Source organism: Cavenderia fasciculata, assembly GCF_000203815.1.
Source record: "Cavenderia fasciculata unplaced genomic scaffold Scf_Dfasci-G-o-33e01.r1-3, whole genome shotgun sequence".
NCBI lineage: Eukaryota > Evosea > Eumycetozoa > Acytosteliales > Cavenderiaceae > Cavenderia > Cavenderia fasciculata.
Genome location: NW_004457734.1, coordinates 1060988 through 1079312, shown reverse-complemented (window position 1 = coordinate 1079312; position 18325 = coordinate 1060988). Strand labels below are relative to the sequence as shown.

Sequence of the window (18325 nt, the reverse complement as noted above, 5' to 3'; positions counted from 1 at the left end):
AGAAAGAAAATATATAATATATTATGTACATTAAATTTAAATTTAGTTTTCTTGTTGTTGTTTATTAATTCTAAATTGTTGAGTAGAGATTAAATTTGTTTTTTGATCATTTTCCCCGATTGGGGAAATGATACCTTTGGCAAAAAAGAATTCTTTTGCTAGTAGACGTTTCTTTCCTTCTTCATGAGCACTTTTAAATCCAACCCAACCATCTAGACATTTAACCCAAATGATTCCAAAATAGGATTTTTTCCTATCAAATGTTATAAAGTATTGTCCATTCTTTTGAATGGTATGATCTAATTGTAAATGTTTTGTATCTTCTATTATATCATTCATCATAGATAGTTGTGATTGTTGTTGATTTAAATCTATACCAAATATATTACTACCTTTGACAAGAGGATTAATCATATCATATAATTTAACTCTTTTCCAAGCTTTTGATTTCTTTGAATAATAATGTGTATAGATTGAAATGGTATCACTAAATGCTCGATATTTAGTCCAAATATCTTGACATGTATCATTCTCCCAATCTATTCTACCATTATCTTTGTTTATCTTTGGTGCACGTGATACTCCATCCTCTCCCTGTGCCCAAGGAATTAGATTCTTAAATTGATCTAGTACCCGAATTACACTATTAGCTCCAATCGATGCCAATTCATTTAATAATTCCAAATACAATGTATTTCCTTTGATTTTGTATTTTGTTTGATCCAATATATCACCAACATCAAATTTTAATGGATCCAATTTAATAATAGATACACCAGTTTCTCTATCATCATTTATCAATGTATGATAAATAGGTGCTGCACCTCTATACTTTGGCAAAAGTGATGGATGAACATTAATTCCTCCAAATGTAAATGTATTTAATACTTTTCTGTACAAAAATAAAAAGTAAATTAATTAATAAATAAAAGGAATAAGAGTTTGTTCTTTTATATATTTACTTTGGAATAAAATAACCAAATGAAACTACAACAGCCATATCAAATGGTTTACCAGATTTTGATGATACAGGTACTTGGAATTGTTTCATTCCTGTTTCAATATCTGGATGATACATTGATAATCCTTCCTTTTTTGCATATTGATATACTAATTCATCTTTGTTATTTGGACATACTACTTCTAATTCTTTAATTAATCGATCAATTTCTAAAAAAGAAAAAGAAATAGTAAATAAAAAGATATTCTTGTATAATTGTATACATACTCAAATTATCATGTAATTTCTTTAAAGTATGTATTGATACATGATCAGTTCCAAAAAATAATACTCTAAAACTATTATCTTCTACTTTTTTATCTACTATATTCTGCAGAGTTGCTGATGATGAAGATGAAGTACTATATTGATATCTATTTAAATGTATAGTAGTAGTTTGTTTACTAATAGTAAAACAATATTTAATATTATTTGTTAATAAATTTGTACTTGATCTAATACTAAACATCTTAATTATAAAGATATCACCAAAAAAAGATGACAATGAATGTGATGACCGAAAATGTGGGTAATAAGTAATCATCGTCGTCTTTCGTTTTAAATTGAATTTAATCCAAATATATATATATATATATATATATACAATTGTTGATTCATTGTCTCTTCTTCTTTCTTTTGGTTTATAATATTATATACATTTTTTTTATTATTACTATTCAAGCCTGGTCTGTATATTATGATTAAAGATTCGTGTAATGGCATGGGTGGGTGTGGTTATTATTGTTGTTGTTGTTATATTCGTTGTTGGATAATAATAATAAATATCTTTGATACTATTACTATTATATATCCTTATTATTGTTGTTCTCTTTCTTATTAGCTAGCTTTGATGTGTTGTTGATATCGTCATTCTATTCTATTCTATTCTAAATCTATTTTAATGATGTTTCGCATGACCATGTCCTGTAGAATGATGTTCATCATCTAAATCACTAACACTGCTGTTAACTTGTCTCATTAATTCATTTAATCTTGCATCTAAAATGAAAAAGAAAGAAGTTTATATATATATATAAGTAACTTGACCCTCTTTTACTTTTACATCTTTTTCCTTTTGCTCTCTTTTTATTTCATACCATTAGCTTGTTTTGAACCAACCATACTTGAAACTACATCCTTACAGCTGTAATAGATTATGAATGATGATAAAGATGATAAAGATGTGTGATGTGATTAGTATTGTTTCATTTCACACAAACAATCATTCATCATCATTTCTTTCTTCTAATATTTGTACATACAATGGAGTACCAACGGCAAGACCGATGGTAGTAGCAGCGAATGCAACCCAAACATATTGATTAACTCTATTCATCCTTTTGATAGATATATACCCAACAAAATAAATTAGTGTGAGCGCAACTTGAATGATTCAAACAATAGTTTTTCTCCCTCTTCGTTGATCTGCGAACTGCACTGCTGTGAGAGACACACAAACTAGTTTGATTTTATTTTTTGTGATTCAAAAAGTAAGTTGTACAAATTAAAATTGAATAAGGGAGCACTATCAAAGGCTAGTTTATAGTTTAATTTAACAAGACAGACCTTCAAATACACTTTACTTTTATTTATTCTTTTATTATTATTATTTGTATATATATGGATATAAAACATCATCAAAACAATGATCATAAAAATAATCCTTCAAATGATGATAGTGATATAACTTTAGTTGATAATGAAGAAGAAGATCCACAACCTTCATCATTATCATCATTATCATCAACCACCACAACAACTACAACTACAACTACTACAAATACATCTTCATCTACTCCTCAGACTAATAGAAATAGAACAAAAGATGTAATGATAGAAAAAGATATAGGATTTAGTGAATTAAATTTACCAAGTGTGTTGGTAGAAGCATTAAAGAGTTGTGGATTCGAGAAACCGTCACCTGTTCAAGTACAGGCTATTCCAATTGGTGTGTCTGGTGTGGATATGGTTGCACAGGCAAAGAGTGGCACTGGAAAGACGGTGGTGTTTGGTTCGATTGCTATCGAGCGTGTGTTGAGACACTGCACTCAACCTACTGCATCGACACTATCTAAAAAGCAGTTGTTGGATATGGACGATGACAGTTACGCCGAGGCAGTGTCAGGTGTACCACGACGAACACTCGTTCTCATGTTGGCACCGACCAGAGAGATTGCCATCCAGATTGCATCGGTCGTTGGAGAGATTGCCAAGCATGCAGGCAAGAGACTTCATGTCGAAGCGTTTGTCGGAGGCAATGCATCGACCACCCAGGAAGACGAGATTAAATTGGGCGGTGCTCAGGTGGTCGTCGGAACACCCGGTCGCATCCGATCACTCATTGAAGCACGTAGACTACGAACCGACGACATTGAACTCTTTATCATGGACGAAGCCGACAAACTACTCGATGCAGCCTTTTCCAAAGATTTCAATTGGATCTTTACCTCGTTGCCCAAAAAGAGACAAATCGCTGCCTTTTCTGCCACCTTTCCAACTGCTCTCCTTAATATGGTCGAGCGTTACATGTCTAACCCTGTTCACGTTCAAATGTGTAAAGGTGAAGAAGGTGTATCTCTTGAAGGTATTAAACAATATTATCAAATTATCAAAGATACAAATAATACAACAAATAATACAAATAATACTTCATCTACTTCGATACCAATATCAACAATTGAATATCATACATTTAGAGCCAAAGTAAATAGTTTATTGATATTGTTGGAACAAGTATCATTTTATCAAGCTGTTGTATTTTGTAATAATCGTGTACGTGCAGAAGAGTTGTGTAAACTATTGTGCAAAGAGGGTTGGCCAACACGTTATATTGCAGGATCAATGGAACAAATTGAAAGAATGGCGGTCATGAAGGAACTACAAGCATTCAAACTACGTATACTTGTATCGACCGATTTAATTAGTCGTGGTATCGATATTGAACGTGTCAACTTGGTTGTCAATATGGAGGTACCAGTGGCTATGGACTTTGAAACCTATTTCCATAGAATAGGACGTACTGGAAGATTCGGTAGCTATGGTGTTAGTATCACCTATGTGTCAGGTGACCGAGAAATGCAATTTATCAGCCAACTACAATCTAGATTCAATTCAAAGATTGAAGAACGTCAAGAAAATGATGAAATTCCAGAACACTACTATGCCTATCAATTGGCAAGTGAAAAGGAATCCAATCAACTAGAACAACTTAAAGCCAAACAAGAAAATAATCTAAAATCAATTCAAGAAAAACAATTAAAAAAATTATCAAACAAATCATCACAATCAAAGAAACCAAATTCAAATAGTAATCGTAGTAGAAATCAGGTTGATATTGATCAAGAAGAAGAAGAAGAAGAAGATGAAATTTTAGAAGATTTAGAAGAAGAACAAGAAGATGATTATGATGAACAAGTAAATTATGATGAAGATGAAGAAGAAGGAGAAGAAGAAAATGGTAATGAACAACAAAATTTCCGATACCAACCAGCTTATTATTATCCACCTCCACGTGATGATTATCATCAATACAATTATTATTCATATCAACCTCCACCTCCACCTCCACATATTCCACAAAATCAACATGTCAATCAACATCCCATTCCTCCTCATAATCACAATCAACATATACCACATGGTATACAACAACAACAAAACCTACATCAACCGGTTGCTCTTCCACATCACAATCATCATCATCACCATCATCAACCACCAATTCCTATGATGCATGAACCCAATCATCCAATTTTAAATATCCCTCATCCACACCATCTAGAACCTCATCCTGTTCCACCTCCACCTCCTCCACATATACCACATGGTATACAACAACAACAACAACAAAACCTACATCAACATCCTATTCCTCCTCCGCCTCCACCTCCTCATCCACTTCTTCTAACCCACCCAATTTTAAATGTTCCTCCTCATCAACATCACCATCATCATCAACCACCACCACATCCACATCTACCTGTTGAATATCAAAATCATCATTGTAATTGTTCATTCTGTCCATCCAATGTTTACACTTACAACATGAACAATGATGAAAATAATAATAATAATAATAACAACAATAATATATATCAACATGTTAATCCATCAGCAAATTCCAATAGTTTTAATTATCTTCACAACCATAATTATTATATGTATCGATCATAAGAGAGTATTAATAAAAAAAACAATAAACAAACAACAATCTATTTAGAGTATAAATATATTTTCTTCTTTCTTTTTTACATTTTAGTTTTAATAATCACTAGTTCTAACTATTTGAATCTTATCTCTTGGTATATTGATTGGGATGGTACGACCATTGATTTCAATTGTTTCACCTTGTTCATTTTGTTGTTCAACCTTTGATGAATAGTCATCTAGTGAGGGGTCATCTTTGATAGAGGGAGCCATCTTTCTTATATTACTCACTCTTTGCATTACCTCTTGTGATAATTCATTCTCTTCTTCTCCTCCCATTGATACTATTCTACTTTGATCATCTTTACCATATCCCTTTCTTAATTGTTCTAATCTATCTGCTCCACTATTATTTATTGTTATATAGGTTCTTGTAACTAAAATGAATGAAAATGAATGAATGAAAAAGTCAACCAATTGAATCTTTTAGAACATTTTAAACACATAAACATACTATTTAAAGATGTTGATGATCTATTTAATAGTTTAATTGTTGATTTGTACATGTTTATTTAATTAAACTATTGAAATTAATAAATAAATTTTAAAGTGCATTCAATCGACGAGTTATCAAAAAAAAACCGAGCCAAACGAGCCATTTTTGAACGTTTATTTATTATCTCTATCAACTTTAAACAAATAAAGAAGAGATGACAATTAAAACAACAAAACAACAACAACAAAAACAACAACAAAAGATAGAATCATCTAAAAAGAAAAAGATTCAACAAGAAGAAATAATTCAACAAGAAGAGGAGGTAGAAGATGAAGTAGAGGAAGAAGAAGTTGAAGACGAAAATGATGAAGAAGTAGAGGAAGATGAAGAGGAAGAAGAACAAGAAGAAGTTGAAAATGAAGAAGATGAAGAAGATGAAGAAGTAGAGGAAGAAGAAATTGAAGAAATTGAAGAAGTTGAAGAGAAACCAAAATCATTTGGAGATTTAAAATTACAACCATGGTTGGTAAATAGTTGTAAAATATTAGGATTTAAACAACCATCAAATATTCAATACAATACTATACCAAAGGTATTGGAAGGTAGAGATATTTTGGCTAGTGCAAAGACTGGTAGTGGTAAAACTGCTGCTTTTGCCATTCCAATCCTCTCTCTATTGTCAGAAGATCCATATGGAGTATTTGCCGTTGTTTTGACACCAACACGTGAATTGGCCGTTCAAATCGGTGAACAATTCAAAGCAATTGGTTCTGCAATGAATGTCAATTGTGCTGTCGTTATTGGTGGTATCGATTCCGTAGCACAATCACTTGTTTTGGATAAACGTCCTCATATCATTGTTGCAACTCCCGGTCGTCTCGCCAGTCATCTTTCCAATGGTCTCAAAATTGCTCTCAAATTTTGTAAATTCCTTGTACTCGATGAAGCTGATCGTATTCTTTGTGAAGATTTTGAATTAGAAATAGAAGTAACTAAAAATATTTAAATAATAATATATATATATATATATAAATATCCTATACTTACATTCTTTTACTTACTCTTTAGAAAATAGTAGAACATTTACCACCAATTGAAAATAGACAAACATTATTATATTCGGCGACAATGACCAATAATTTAAAGAAACTTCAATTGGTACCAATGAAAGATCCGTTTGTATTTGAAGATAATTCAAAATATGATACGGTCGATACACTCAAACAACATTATATATACATGCCTGCATTGGCCAAAGATTGTCATTTGGTCTATCTACTCAAATCATTCCCACAATCGAGTTGTATCATCTTTGTCAACAATTGTAGAACGGTTGAAGCCGTAAAGGGTATGTTGAACAAACTCGACATCAAGACGGTATCGTTACACTCTTTTCTCGATCAAAAGGGTCGTCTTAGAGCACTCAAACAATTCAAATCTGGGTTTGTCAAGGTATTGATTGCAACCGATGTTGCTAGTCGTGGTTTGGATATTCCAGACGTCCAAATTGTCATCAACTACAAATTATCAAATTCTTCCAAAGATTATATCCATCGTGTTGGTAGAACCGCCCGTTTTGGTCGTACCGGTAAAGCCATCTCTTTTGTCACTCCTCATGACGTTGATCTAGTCAAAAATGTTGAAACCGCTATTGGCAAACAACTAGAATTATATCCAACCGAGGATGATGAAGTGTATCGTCATCTCAACGAAGCTTCAACCGCCAGAAAAATGGTTGAAATCTATCTAGATGAAGTTGAATTTGGTGTAAAAGAAAAAGAAAGAAGAGAAGAAAGAAATGAAGAACAAAAACAAATCATGTCTGATAGAGCAAAAAATATTAATAATCAAAAGAATCAAAAGAGATCAAATGATCAAATGAAATCAACTGACAATCAAAAAGTTAAAAATAATAATAATACAAATAATAATAATAATACTAAACAACCAACTACTACTACAACTTTAAAGAATGTTAAAGAAGGTGGATTCTCATTATTTAAAAGAAAGAAAACAAAGGAATAAATTATATTATAATATAATTAAATTATTAAATGATTAAATATATATATATTTTATATTTAGCGTATACTTTGTATTTGTTTATTTAGTTATTTTTACTTTACATTTTGTTTTTCTAGAAATTACTAATATCTCTACCAAAAATAAAGGTACGAGCCCAATCAAAAGGAACTTGTAATTTAGAACGAATTGAACCTAATCTTGTTAAATAAGCTGAACGCCATGTAACCCATGCAGTGAATCCAGATGCATGAACAGAGTTTGTTTGAAAGAGTGAACTCATACGACCAATATATGCCATAATACCCAAAAAGTTGAAAACAAATGGTTGTAATTCTTTGTTTTCTGCCCGATTATTAAATTGTTGTGCCAAGTAGTATCCTTCTTGTTGTGCCACCTGAGCTGTTGCTGGTAAATTATTATTATTACCTTGTGGTGATGCACAATCTCCAAATGAATAAATATTTTCTTGTTGTTGTTGTTGTTTAGTTGTAGCGGTTGTAGTTATAGTTGAGGTGGTTGAAGTTGATTCTATTGTTTTGTTGTTGTTATTATTTTGGAAAATATTTTTAACTCTTAGGAAATCATCAACAATGATACGACCATGTTTATCCTTTTCCATTGGTAAACGATCAGTGAATGGATGACTACCAATTCCAGTACTCCAAACCAAAAGACCAAAAGGTATTCTTTCACCAGATGTCAATATTACCTCGTCAGATAGTACCTCTTTGACTATTGTATTGGTACGTACATCTATACCAGTCGTTCTAAATCTCTTTACCGCAGTATCTACCAGTTTAGAGTCAAATGCTGATAATATACGATTAGATGCTTCGAGTATAGTAATGTTGATTTCATTGCATGGAACATTGGGGAATAGTTTAGCAATATCTTCAATGACCAAATCATTTAGTTCGGCTGCAAACTCGACACCAGTTGGTCCAGCGCCAACGATGATTGTACTAAGTAATCTTTTACGTTCCTCTGGTTTACAGTCTGGTAATGATGCAGATTCAAAACAATATATGATACGTTGACGAATGGATCTAGCTTGATGCAACTCTTTGAGAAAGTGGGCGTGTTCCGATACACCTGGTATACCAAAAGTTGCATTTCTTGCACCAACTCCAATGACCAAATAATCATACTGTAATTTAAATGGAGTGGTGTCATGCAAGGTTGATGTACATTCAATGGTCTTTGTTTCTGGGTCTACCGTAGTGCATTGAGCTTGAAGGAATTCAAAATCATTCTTTGCCTTTCTAATTGGTTCTGCTATCGATCTAAACTCCAATGTTCCAACCGTCGTTGATGCCAATAAAGGTGTAAACAAGAAATGATTTCTTGGTGATATTAATGTTATATCATAATATTTTGAATTTACTAGTAAAACAAACAAAAAAAAAGAAAAGCAAAAAAGAAAGCAAATTAGTTTCTTCTTCTTTTTTCAATAATAATAATAATAATGTTAATGTTACATACATTTCTTTAAAAAAGCAAAAGAAGACCAACCTGAACCAAGAACAAGGACTTTAGGTTTCTTTTTTTTATCTTTATCTACAACTGAAAAGTAATTTCTATTGCCAACAGCAGTTGGTTGTACCTGTAAAGATGTAGCAGCTGCTGCTGTTATCTGATTCTTTATGTTTAATTTGGTAACTTTTACTAAATTTCTTGATATCATTCTATTTTATCTATCTATCTATCTATTCTATTCTATTCTATTCTATTCTATTCTATTCTATTCTATTCTATTCTATTCTATTCTATTCTTTTATTATTAGAGTAGTACTCCCCAATGATCCATAAACCGCTATTTATGTTTGCTTAAAAAAAAATACTTTGCTGTTTAAATTAAATTTTTAATTAATTTCGAAGCGAATGATGTCACGTGATGGTTGGTCGCATTCTTGAAAAACATGCCAAACAACAGACGCATCATAATTATGACTATTATAGTAGTATACAGTGTACACATCTTGTTTTGTGACCTCCTAATTAATATCATTTAATCTATAGATCAACTGCAAATCAATCAATCTCCCTTCTATATTTGCATGAATAGTATACGTATTGTACTACTATACTGCTCCTAGATTTAAAAGGTTTAAAAAATATTTATTTAAATATAGTATAGTACATAGATAGTTATTATTATTATTATTGGTTGCTATATTCACAAATCTTTAGAAACCATCCATTTTAACTTGAAGACTATTTAATTTCTTTTGGAATAGTTTCTTTGCAAGGTATTTCTTGTATGTGATATAAGAAGCAACCAACACAGATGCACCCACAATAGATCCAACTACTGCTCCTACAATCACTTTGTTTCTATTGTTTTGGGATGTAATAGATACACAATCTTGTAAGAGGAGGGAATAGTTTTTACCACCCTTGGTAGGTTGTGCTTGACATTCAACTTCCTCTTCATCGTCATTATTTTCAGGGTCATAGGTCAATACTTTAATCTTGCCAAAGTCACCACCACTACTACTAGTTTGATTATAACTAATAATAGTTACATTGACATCATTACCCAATAGATTCTTATTCATATATACTAATAATGTTCCTGCCAATTCCATCGATTGAATAATTTTATCTAAAATGTAATAATAGAGAATATTAATATAAATATTAAATCAATTTAATATTAATTTTGTTTTGTTTCTTTCTATTCATTCATACATTTAGTAAAATCATCAATAGTATTAATTCTAATGACTGTTGTGGTATTTCTAGATTGTGTAAGGTTACCATAGATTTCTAGTGCGCTGGTTCTATTCTTTATACCCAATTGACCATTATTATTTAAATCCAAACTAGTATTAATTGCACCATTACCATAGACTGATCCACCTCGAATATTAAGGTTAAGGTAAGATGTGATTGAACCTCCACCAACTAGTTGTAGATTACCACCATCGGTTTGAGTAAACTCTTGAACATAGATACTACTATTTGATTCAATCGAGAAATTACCAGAATTATTAATTAAAACATCAATAGTAACATTTGATTGTGAATTGATTGATCCAGAATTATTAATCTCTGCGTGATTTGTTTGATTATTGGTTGTGGCATTTGCAATAATATTCGATAATATTGTAAATAGACCAGTATTGGTAATACTACTACCAGGTGACAATGAAACATCACCAAGTGATGATACTGTACCATTATTGGTCAATGTAGTATTAAACAGTTCAAGTCTTGTACCTTGTTGGTATTCAAATACACCAGACAATACAGATATAGTACAATTGGTACAAGTAAAATTGGAGTTTTCTAAAAATACCAAATCTCCAGATTGAACTGTAATATTTACATGTTCACCAAAAAATTGACTATCAAACTAATAATAGAAAAAGAATAAGTATTAGAAAAAAGAATAATATTATTATTAATCATTCTTCTTTTTTTTTAACTTACTTTAGCAGTACCATTACAAATTAAACTAGTTTGTTGCCAAATAGTAATTCCTATAGATTGGAATTGACCACTTACCGATATATCTGTATTTAAACCAATATAAACTCCAAGCTTTATATATAGAAATAAGTTAATTGGTTTTTGTTTCAATTCTCTTTTTTTATAAAACTTTACATACACTTTGAAAATATTCATCAACATTAATTATAGAATCAGTTGAAAGGAATTTGGAAGTTAATGTTAAATTGCCTGGAATAGAAAGTGTAGATCTATCAATATTTAGAGTAGAATTATCAAATGCACCGACCGATCCATTAACATAAAGGTATGTATTGTTAAAAAACATTTCAGAACTATCATATAAAACAATGAGTCCTGTTAAATAGCATTCAGTATCTTCCAATTCTACCATTGAAAAATGTTGCATTACCATGTAACCTTGAATGAAAAATTGTCCTAAATTACTTGAAACCTTTGATGAATTTGTCATATAGAAAAGTCCATCTACAATCAAATCTGAATGATCATTTAAATATAATCTACTATCTCCCTAGAAAAAAAAAGAATAAAGAAAAAGATTAATATTAATTTTCTATTAATCTATTTAATAGATATACTTACAGCAGTTGCAATGGCAAGAGTAGTAGAGCTACCAAAAACATAAAGGTCAGAGTCTGATAGATAAAGTTTAGCATTTTCATCCAACAATAATATTCTATCAATTGTAATATTTGAATGATATGCTCTCATAATTGTTTCCTAAATAATAATTTTAGTATATATTTAATTTTTCTTCTTTTTCTTTTTTTCTTTTACATACACCAAAAATATTCAAATAACCTCCAGTACCAAGAGTTAGGATATAAGAATCTATCATGTAAATATCAGAAGTACCAAAAATATTAAACTGACTATCAGAAAGGTAAAAGGCAGAATGATTAAAATGAACGGTAGCATTGACAATGGTTGCATTTGATTCAAATGCATTAAATTGAGAGTCACCTCCGTCCCCATCATAATTGGTATAGGTTCCAGTCATATTAAAATGAGAGTGATGTCCAATCAACATATAAACTCCATGAGCATAAATGGATGCTTGATTAAAATCCAAATTTGACTCGGCAAGGTAAAATGTTTCATTTATAATACCCAACGATGCTCCTTTTGATGCATATAAATTTGATCCTTTTTGAAAACTTGAATAATCCTAAAAATAAAAAATAGAATTGATTATTATAAAAACAAAAAAAGAAAGATAGTATAATACTATCATTTACATACACCATTTTCAATACCATATAAATCTAAAACTACACCAGCTTTTAATTCAACCGATCCATTTCTATTATTAAAAGATATAGACTTGTAACTTGCATTTTCTTCAAAAATAATATTTGCTGAATTTTCTATAAATGCAACTAATCCTCTACCATCTAAATAAATATATAAAAATTAAAATAAATTAAAATCAATCCTTTAAATAAATATCTATATCCATCTCTCTATTTCTCTCTTCTCTATTCTTTCTTACCTAATAAAACTGAACCATAATTATAAATTTGACTTATAACGGTAGCATTACCAATTAATAAACCAGCTTCTTTATCAACAGATATCAAGTTTGCAGTATAATAAGAGTATGGAGTTTGATCAACGAATGATCCCATATACATCAACGATGCACTACTTATATTAATCTTTCCTAAAGTTGTAAATCCACCCAAGAATAAAAGTGTACCATTTGTGTATGGTCCTGTTGAGCTTCCCAATATGATTGATCCAAATTCTACATCTGATTCAAATGAAAAGACCACTGTATTGTTGTTTTCATCTAAAATTCTAACATCATCAACCGATGTAGGTGTACTTGCTGGGTTCCAATTCGAAGGTACCGACCAATCATTTTCCTCTGGTGGTCCTACCCATGTTTTTATAGCACCTTGACAATGACCAATAGTAAGAACAAGCAATAGTACTATTAAATAAATGTGATTCATCTTATTTTCTCTCTATCTCTCTATTTAAATTAAGAGGAAAATAATAGAGTGATCAAAAAAAATAATTAATCGCGAGGAATCATGTCCAACGAAGATACAACGAATATCTTGGTAAAAAAAAAACAAGACCAGATATTTGTGAACTTTCCCAAAGTGAATGGGATATTTATCCTTTGGCAAAGTTTTTTAAATGAGCCTTTGTCCCAGGGATATTTATTATTTATTATTATTTATTTATTTAATTATTAGTTTTGATGATTTATAATTTATTCATTTCAGCTTGAATACGATCCAACTTTTTAGCAAATAGTTTCTTTGCAAGGTATTTCTTGTATGCGATATAAGAAGCAACCAACACAGATGCACCAACAATAGATCCAACTACTGCTCCTACAATCACTTTGTTTCGATTTGATTGAGCTGTACTATTTTCACAATCTTGTAAGAGGAGGGAATAGTTTCTTTCACCCTTGGTTGGTTGTACTTGACATTCAACTTCTTCTTCATCGTCATTATTTTCAGGGTCATAGGTCAATACTTTAATCTTGCCAAAGTCACCACCACTACTACTAGTTTGATTATAACTAATAATAGTTACATTGACATCATTACCCAATAGATTCTTATTCATATATACTAATAATGTTCCTGCTACTTCAATTGTTTGATTAATTTTATCTAAAATGTAATATTAATATATTAATTTAAAATCAGTTTGATTGATTTGTTTCTTTCTATTCATACATTTAGTAAAATCATCAATAGTATTAATTCTAATGACTGTTGTGCTATTACCAGATTGTGTAAGGTTACCATGGATCTCTAATTCACTTGTTATATTCTTTATACCCAATTGACCATTATTATTTAAATCCAAACTAGTATTAATTGCACCATTGCCATAGACTGATCCACCTTGAATATTAAGGTTAAGGTAAGATGTGATTGAACCTCCACCAACTAGTTGTAGATTGCCACCATCGGTTTGAGTAAACTCTTGAACATAGATACTACTATTTGATTCAATCGAGAAATTACCAGAATTATTAATTAAAACATCAATAGTAACATTTGATTGTGAATTGATTGATCCATAATTATTAATCTCTGCTGGCAATGTTTCATTGTTTGTAGTGGCATTTGCAATAATATTCGATAATATTGTAAATAGACCAGTATTGGTAATACTACTACCAGGTGACAATGAAACATCACCAAGTGATGATACTGTTCCATTATTGGTCAATGTAGTATTAAATAATTCAAGTCTTGTACCTTGTTGGTATTCAAATACACCAGCCAGCACAGATATAGTACAATTGGTACAAGTAAAGTTGGAATTTTCTAAAAATACCAAATCTCCAGACTGAACTGTAATATTTGCATTTTTACCATAAAATGCAGTATCAAACTAAATAGAAAAAGAAAGAATAATTAAATAGAAATAAAATTTGGTTGGTATTAATGAATTGTATTATTATTATTCATTTAACATACTTTTGCAGTACCATTTGAAATTAAAGTTGTATTTTCAAAAAAGGCATAACCATATGAATGAAACTCACCAGACACTAATAAATTTGTCTCTAATGCATAATATAGACCAGCCTAATAAAATAAAAAAAAGTTAATAAAAGTCCTACCTCTTTCACTTTTTCTATTTCTTTTTCTTTTTTTTACTATTATTTCATACACTTTGGAAATATTGATTGACAATCATAATAGAGTTCATGGATAAAAATGTTGATGTCAAAGTAAAATTACCTGGAACATAAAGAATAGAGGTGTTTAGTAAAAGCTTTGACTGATCATAAGCACCTGCCGATCCATTGATATAGACAATTGACGAACTAAAGAGTAGTTGAGCACGATCGACAATAGTAAGGAGACCATCAACAGTGAAATTGGCTAAATTAATCTGAACAATTGAATCATTTTGTAGATACATATGTTCTTTAATTGAAAAATCACTAACCGAGCTCTGTATAGTAGCATAATCGGTTAAAAAAAATATTCCATTTACCGTTAAACTTGATTGATGAGATAAAGTCATACTACTATTACCCTAAAAAAAGATAAATAAAAAAATAGAATTAAATAAATTAATTGTATGATTTAAAATAATAATAATAATAATAGAGTAATTGTTTGTACACTACACTAGCAGTAAAAGAATAATAATCTTGGTTTTCGGCAATAACAATTTGAGAACCATATAGATTAAGATTGGCAAGGTCACCTAAATCGAGGTAATTTTGAATGAATATTGTTGATTGGTGAACATTCATTTTTGCACTCTAAATAATATTAATAATAAAAGGTTAATAAATAATAATAATAATAGAAATTGGTTTGTTTGTTTGTTTTTTTTAAAAAATACAACTTACCTCAAACAAACTTAAAAAACCTCCATCTCCCATAGTAAGAATAAAAGAATCTTTTAAATAAAAATCAGAAGAACCAAAAATATTGAATCGACTATTGTTCAAAAAAAACAATGTATGATCGAAACCAACGATAGCATCGGTGATGGTTGCATTGGATCTAGACGATGCAAATACCGAGTCACTAGATGGAGGGAAAATGGTGGTATAGGCTCCAGTCATATTGAATTTGGTTTGATCTCCAATAAGAATATAAGCATTTTCAGTTGCAATGGCTGAACTATTTAATTCAATTATAGCTTGATCTGTATAGAGTGATTGATTTTCAAATTTCATTCCTGATTCAGCCATTCCATATAATCTAGATCCATCCATAAATCTAGTTGTATCCTAAAAAAAAAAAATTAGTATTATGTTAATATTTTGTTTGTTTGTTTGTTTGTTTGTTTGCTTGCTTGTTTGTTTGTTTGTACTTACGTCTTGTTCAACTCCAGTAAAATATAGAGATGAACCAGGTTTTAATAACAATGTACTATTACTTCTATTAAAAATTGTATTCATTTGGTAATATGAATTAGTCTCACATTTTATACTATTTGTATTATCAATTGACGAAGCGTTTCCATTTCCATCTAAAAAAAAAAAAGAAAAAAGAAAATTGATTAAATAAATTATTATTATTATTGATTATTATTATTATTATTATTATTATTACATCACATACCTAAAATGATTAAACCCAAGTTATAAATATCATCAACGACAGTAACATTGGCATCTCTAATTAATAAAGTGGATGGAGTATCTACCATGATTATATCGGCATTATAAATAGAGTTTGGTTGGTCTTCAAGTGTTCCAAGAAACAACATGGCTGCACCGGTTACATAGACTGCTCCATCTGATGAAAATCCACCGGCAAGCAATAGAGTTTCATTGGCATTGGGTGGTGAGTTCCCCACAATAAGAGACCCAAATACAACTGGTCCAACAGAAATGACGGTAGTTTGATTACTTTCATCACGGATATAGACGTCATCGGTTGCTATTGGAATACCTACAGGACTCCAATTACTAGGATCATTCCAATCATTTTCTGGTGACCCAACCCACATTTTGAATTCACCTTTACATTTTCCTAAAACTAAAATGATTAGTAGTAAAAATAAATATTTTTTAATATTCATTGTTTTGTTTATCTCTTTCTCTCTCTATCCATCTAAAATAAATATTAATAATAATAGTAGTAGTAATGGTCAAACAAAAAAAGTTATTCGCAGTGTGTCAGGAAGGATGGATGTGATGGATATTTTGTAATCAAAGATTCCATTGCAATGTGGGGATTCGAATTGACCAAGCCATCAATCCATCCATCAACCAAACAACAATAAAACAGTATCTAAAAATATCTATCCATCCAACCATACGTGATAATTGCATGAGGAGAAAAAAATATATTTTTTGGGCCGATCTTTTTGGATATCGATATCGGGGTAACCCAAAACTTGCTTGACAAGATCTTTAATCTTTTGGTTTGTGTAAATATTATCATTTATCATTGTTATTATTCTTTAATTTCCTTTTTTAATTGATCAACAAATAATAACATAAATTGGTGACGTTCTTGTGCCATTCTTTTACCGGTCTGAGTTTTGATACGATCCTTTAAAATAAATAATTTATCGTAGAAATGGTCCAACGTTGAGGAACCTGCTCTGCTAGTCTTCATGTATTCGTCTTTGGTGAGTGTCTTGTCACCTATGGTTCTCTGGAATGTCTCCTCCTCGTAGAATGTATTCTTTTTCAATGCACCATATGAAAAGGTTCTTGCTACACCAACAGCACCCATAGCATCCAATCTATCAGCATCTTGGACGATCATTGATTCAATGGGGATACTCTTCATTGATGTGTTGCCCAATTCATTCTTGAATGAAATGTCTTGGATGATTTGACACACCTTTTCAATCTTGTCCTCTGGATAGGATTGATCGGCGAGGAATAAACGAGCAGCCTCGACACCAGCCGTTTCACTACCCGAGTACTTCCAATCGTTAACATCGTGCAAATAAGCAGCCACCTCTAACAACTCCATATCTCCTTGATAGTTTTCACTCTTGGCAATCTGTCTTGTTAAATCTACTACTCTCTCTACATGTTTAAAGTCATGTGATGGATCATTATTTTTCATCTATAAACAAATCAATATAATATAATATAAACATAAACATAAACAACACAATCAACCAATCAATCTCGATCACAATCAATCAATAAACATACCTCATTCTTTACAAAATCTATTATTTTGTTCATTAACATTCTTGTAGATCTACCTCCTGTTGCTGTTGCTGACATGTACTTAAAATGATATATTATCTTATCTTTGATCTTATGCTCGAAATAGAGGTACAATAGAGTAGAGTGATATCTCTGCGAAGTTTCAATAAGATCAAGATTGCATCTTTGGGTTGATGATTCACTATGAGGGGTTGGCGCCAAAAAATTAATGAATGAATGTTTTTCAAATTCATTTCCTCTTTTGCTGTGGTGCTTGGTTGGTCTCTCTCTTCCAACCACCAATGATTATTTAAATTTACTATTTGTACTGGTACAAATAAATTTACGTTATCTCTTTTTTTTTTATTAAAAATTATAAACATTATACTTCGATTGTTCCATCATAAAACATCAAGTATTTATCTTTATCCTCTTTTTCTACTTTTATCTGTATACTTTTATCAAACATATTATACTTGTTAGTTCCATCATAAAACATCAAGTATTTATCTTTCTTTAATCTATATATATATACTATAAACAATAATTTATAATTATTATT

General features: G+C 30.6%; 9 protein-coding genes across 9 annotated transcripts; 2 read left to right on the top strand and 7 right to left on the bottom strand.

Annotated features, from left to right (window-relative positions):
* Nucleotides 1-42: 42 nt before the first annotated feature.
* On the bottom strand, nucleotides 43-1723 carry DFA_04654 (methionyl-tRNA formyltransferase; the record flags this gene model as incomplete). The annotated part of the gene is made up of 4 exons (XM_004360320.1): nucleotides 43-892; nucleotides 963-1170; nucleotides 1229-1469; nucleotides 1658-1723. The coding sequence occupies 4 exons, from the start codon at nucleotides 1721-1723 to the stop codon at nucleotides 43-45; spliced, it is 1365 nt and encodes a 454-aa protein (XP_004360377.1).
* Nucleotides 1724-1898: 175 nt separating this feature from the next.
* On the bottom strand, nucleotides 1899-2336 carry DFA_04653 (uncharacterized protein; the record flags this gene model as incomplete). The annotated part of the gene is made up of 3 exons (XM_004360319.1): nucleotides 1899-1999; nucleotides 2098-2144; nucleotides 2263-2336. 3 exons carry the CDS (start codon nucleotides 2334-2336, stop codon nucleotides 1899-1901), a joined length of 222 nt encoding a protein of 73 aa, XP_004360376.1.
* A 284-nt stretch (nucleotides 2337-2620) lies between these two features.
* On the top strand, nucleotides 2621-5173 carry ddx20 (putative RNA helicase; the record flags this gene model as incomplete). The annotated part of the gene is made up of 1 exon (XM_004360318.1): nucleotides 2621-5173. The coding sequence occupies one exon, from the start codon at nucleotides 2621-2623 to the stop codon at nucleotides 5171-5173; it is 2553 nt and encodes an 850-aa protein (XP_004360375.1).
* An 87-nt stretch (nucleotides 5174-5260) lies between these two features.
* Nucleotides 5261-5805, bottom strand: DFA_04651 (uncharacterized protein; the record flags this gene model as incomplete). Its single annotated transcript, XM_004360317.1, has 3 exons — nucleotides 5261-5583; nucleotides 5661-5680; nucleotides 5789-5805. 3 exons carry the CDS (start codon nucleotides 5803-5805, stop codon nucleotides 5261-5263), a joined length of 360 nt encoding a protein of 119 aa, XP_004360374.1.
* Nucleotides 5806-5856: 51 nt separating this feature from the next.
* On the top strand, nucleotides 5857-7667 carry ddx49 (putative RNA helicase; the record flags this gene model as incomplete). Its single annotated transcript, XM_004360316.1, has 2 exons — nucleotides 5857-6630; nucleotides 6711-7667. The coding sequence occupies 2 exons, from the start codon at nucleotides 5857-5859 to the stop codon at nucleotides 7665-7667; spliced, it is 1731 nt and encodes a 576-aa protein (XP_004360373.1).
* A 112-nt stretch (nucleotides 7668-7779) lies between these two features.
* Nucleotides 7780-9351, bottom strand: DFA_04649 (putative NADH dehydrogenase; the record flags this gene model as incomplete). Its single annotated transcript, XM_004360315.1, has 2 exons — nucleotides 7780-9050; nucleotides 9150-9351. The coding sequence occupies 2 exons, from the start codon at nucleotides 9349-9351 to the stop codon at nucleotides 7780-7782; spliced, it is 1473 nt and encodes a 490-aa protein (XP_004360372.1).
* Nucleotides 9352-9428: 77 nt separating this feature from the next.
* On the bottom strand, nucleotides 9429-13099 carry DFA_04648 (uncharacterized protein; the record flags this gene model as incomplete). The annotated part of the gene is made up of 9 exons (XM_004360314.1): nucleotides 9429-9493; nucleotides 9862-10272; nucleotides 10359-11025; nucleotides 11103-11213; nucleotides 11281-11652; nucleotides 11724-11861; nucleotides 11923-12309; nucleotides 12384-12535; nucleotides 12634-13099. 9 exons carry the CDS (start codon nucleotides 13097-13099, stop codon nucleotides 9429-9431), a joined length of 2769 nt encoding a protein of 922 aa, XP_004360371.1.
* Nucleotides 13100-13358: 259 nt separating this feature from the next.
* On the bottom strand, nucleotides 13359-16598 carry dicB (putative transmembrane protein; the record flags this gene model as incomplete). Its single annotated transcript, XM_004360313.1, has 8 exons — nucleotides 13359-13777; nucleotides 13844-14510; nucleotides 14597-14707; nucleotides 14793-15164; nucleotides 15259-15396; nucleotides 15487-15873; nucleotides 15961-16115; nucleotides 16208-16598. The coding sequence occupies 8 exons, from the start codon at nucleotides 16596-16598 to the stop codon at nucleotides 13359-13361; spliced, it is 2640 nt and encodes an 879-aa protein (XP_004360370.1).
* Nucleotides 16599-16659: 61 nt separating this feature from the next.
* Nucleotides 16660-18232, bottom strand: DFA_04646 (uncharacterized protein; the record flags this gene model as incomplete). The annotated part of the gene is made up of 4 exons (XM_004360312.1): nucleotides 16660-16702; nucleotides 17091-17674; nucleotides 17767-17844; nucleotides 18152-18232. The coding sequence occupies 4 exons, from the start codon at nucleotides 18230-18232 to the stop codon at nucleotides 16660-16662; spliced, it is 786 nt and encodes a 261-aa protein (XP_004360369.1).
* Nucleotides 18233-18325: the final 93 nt, after the last annotated feature.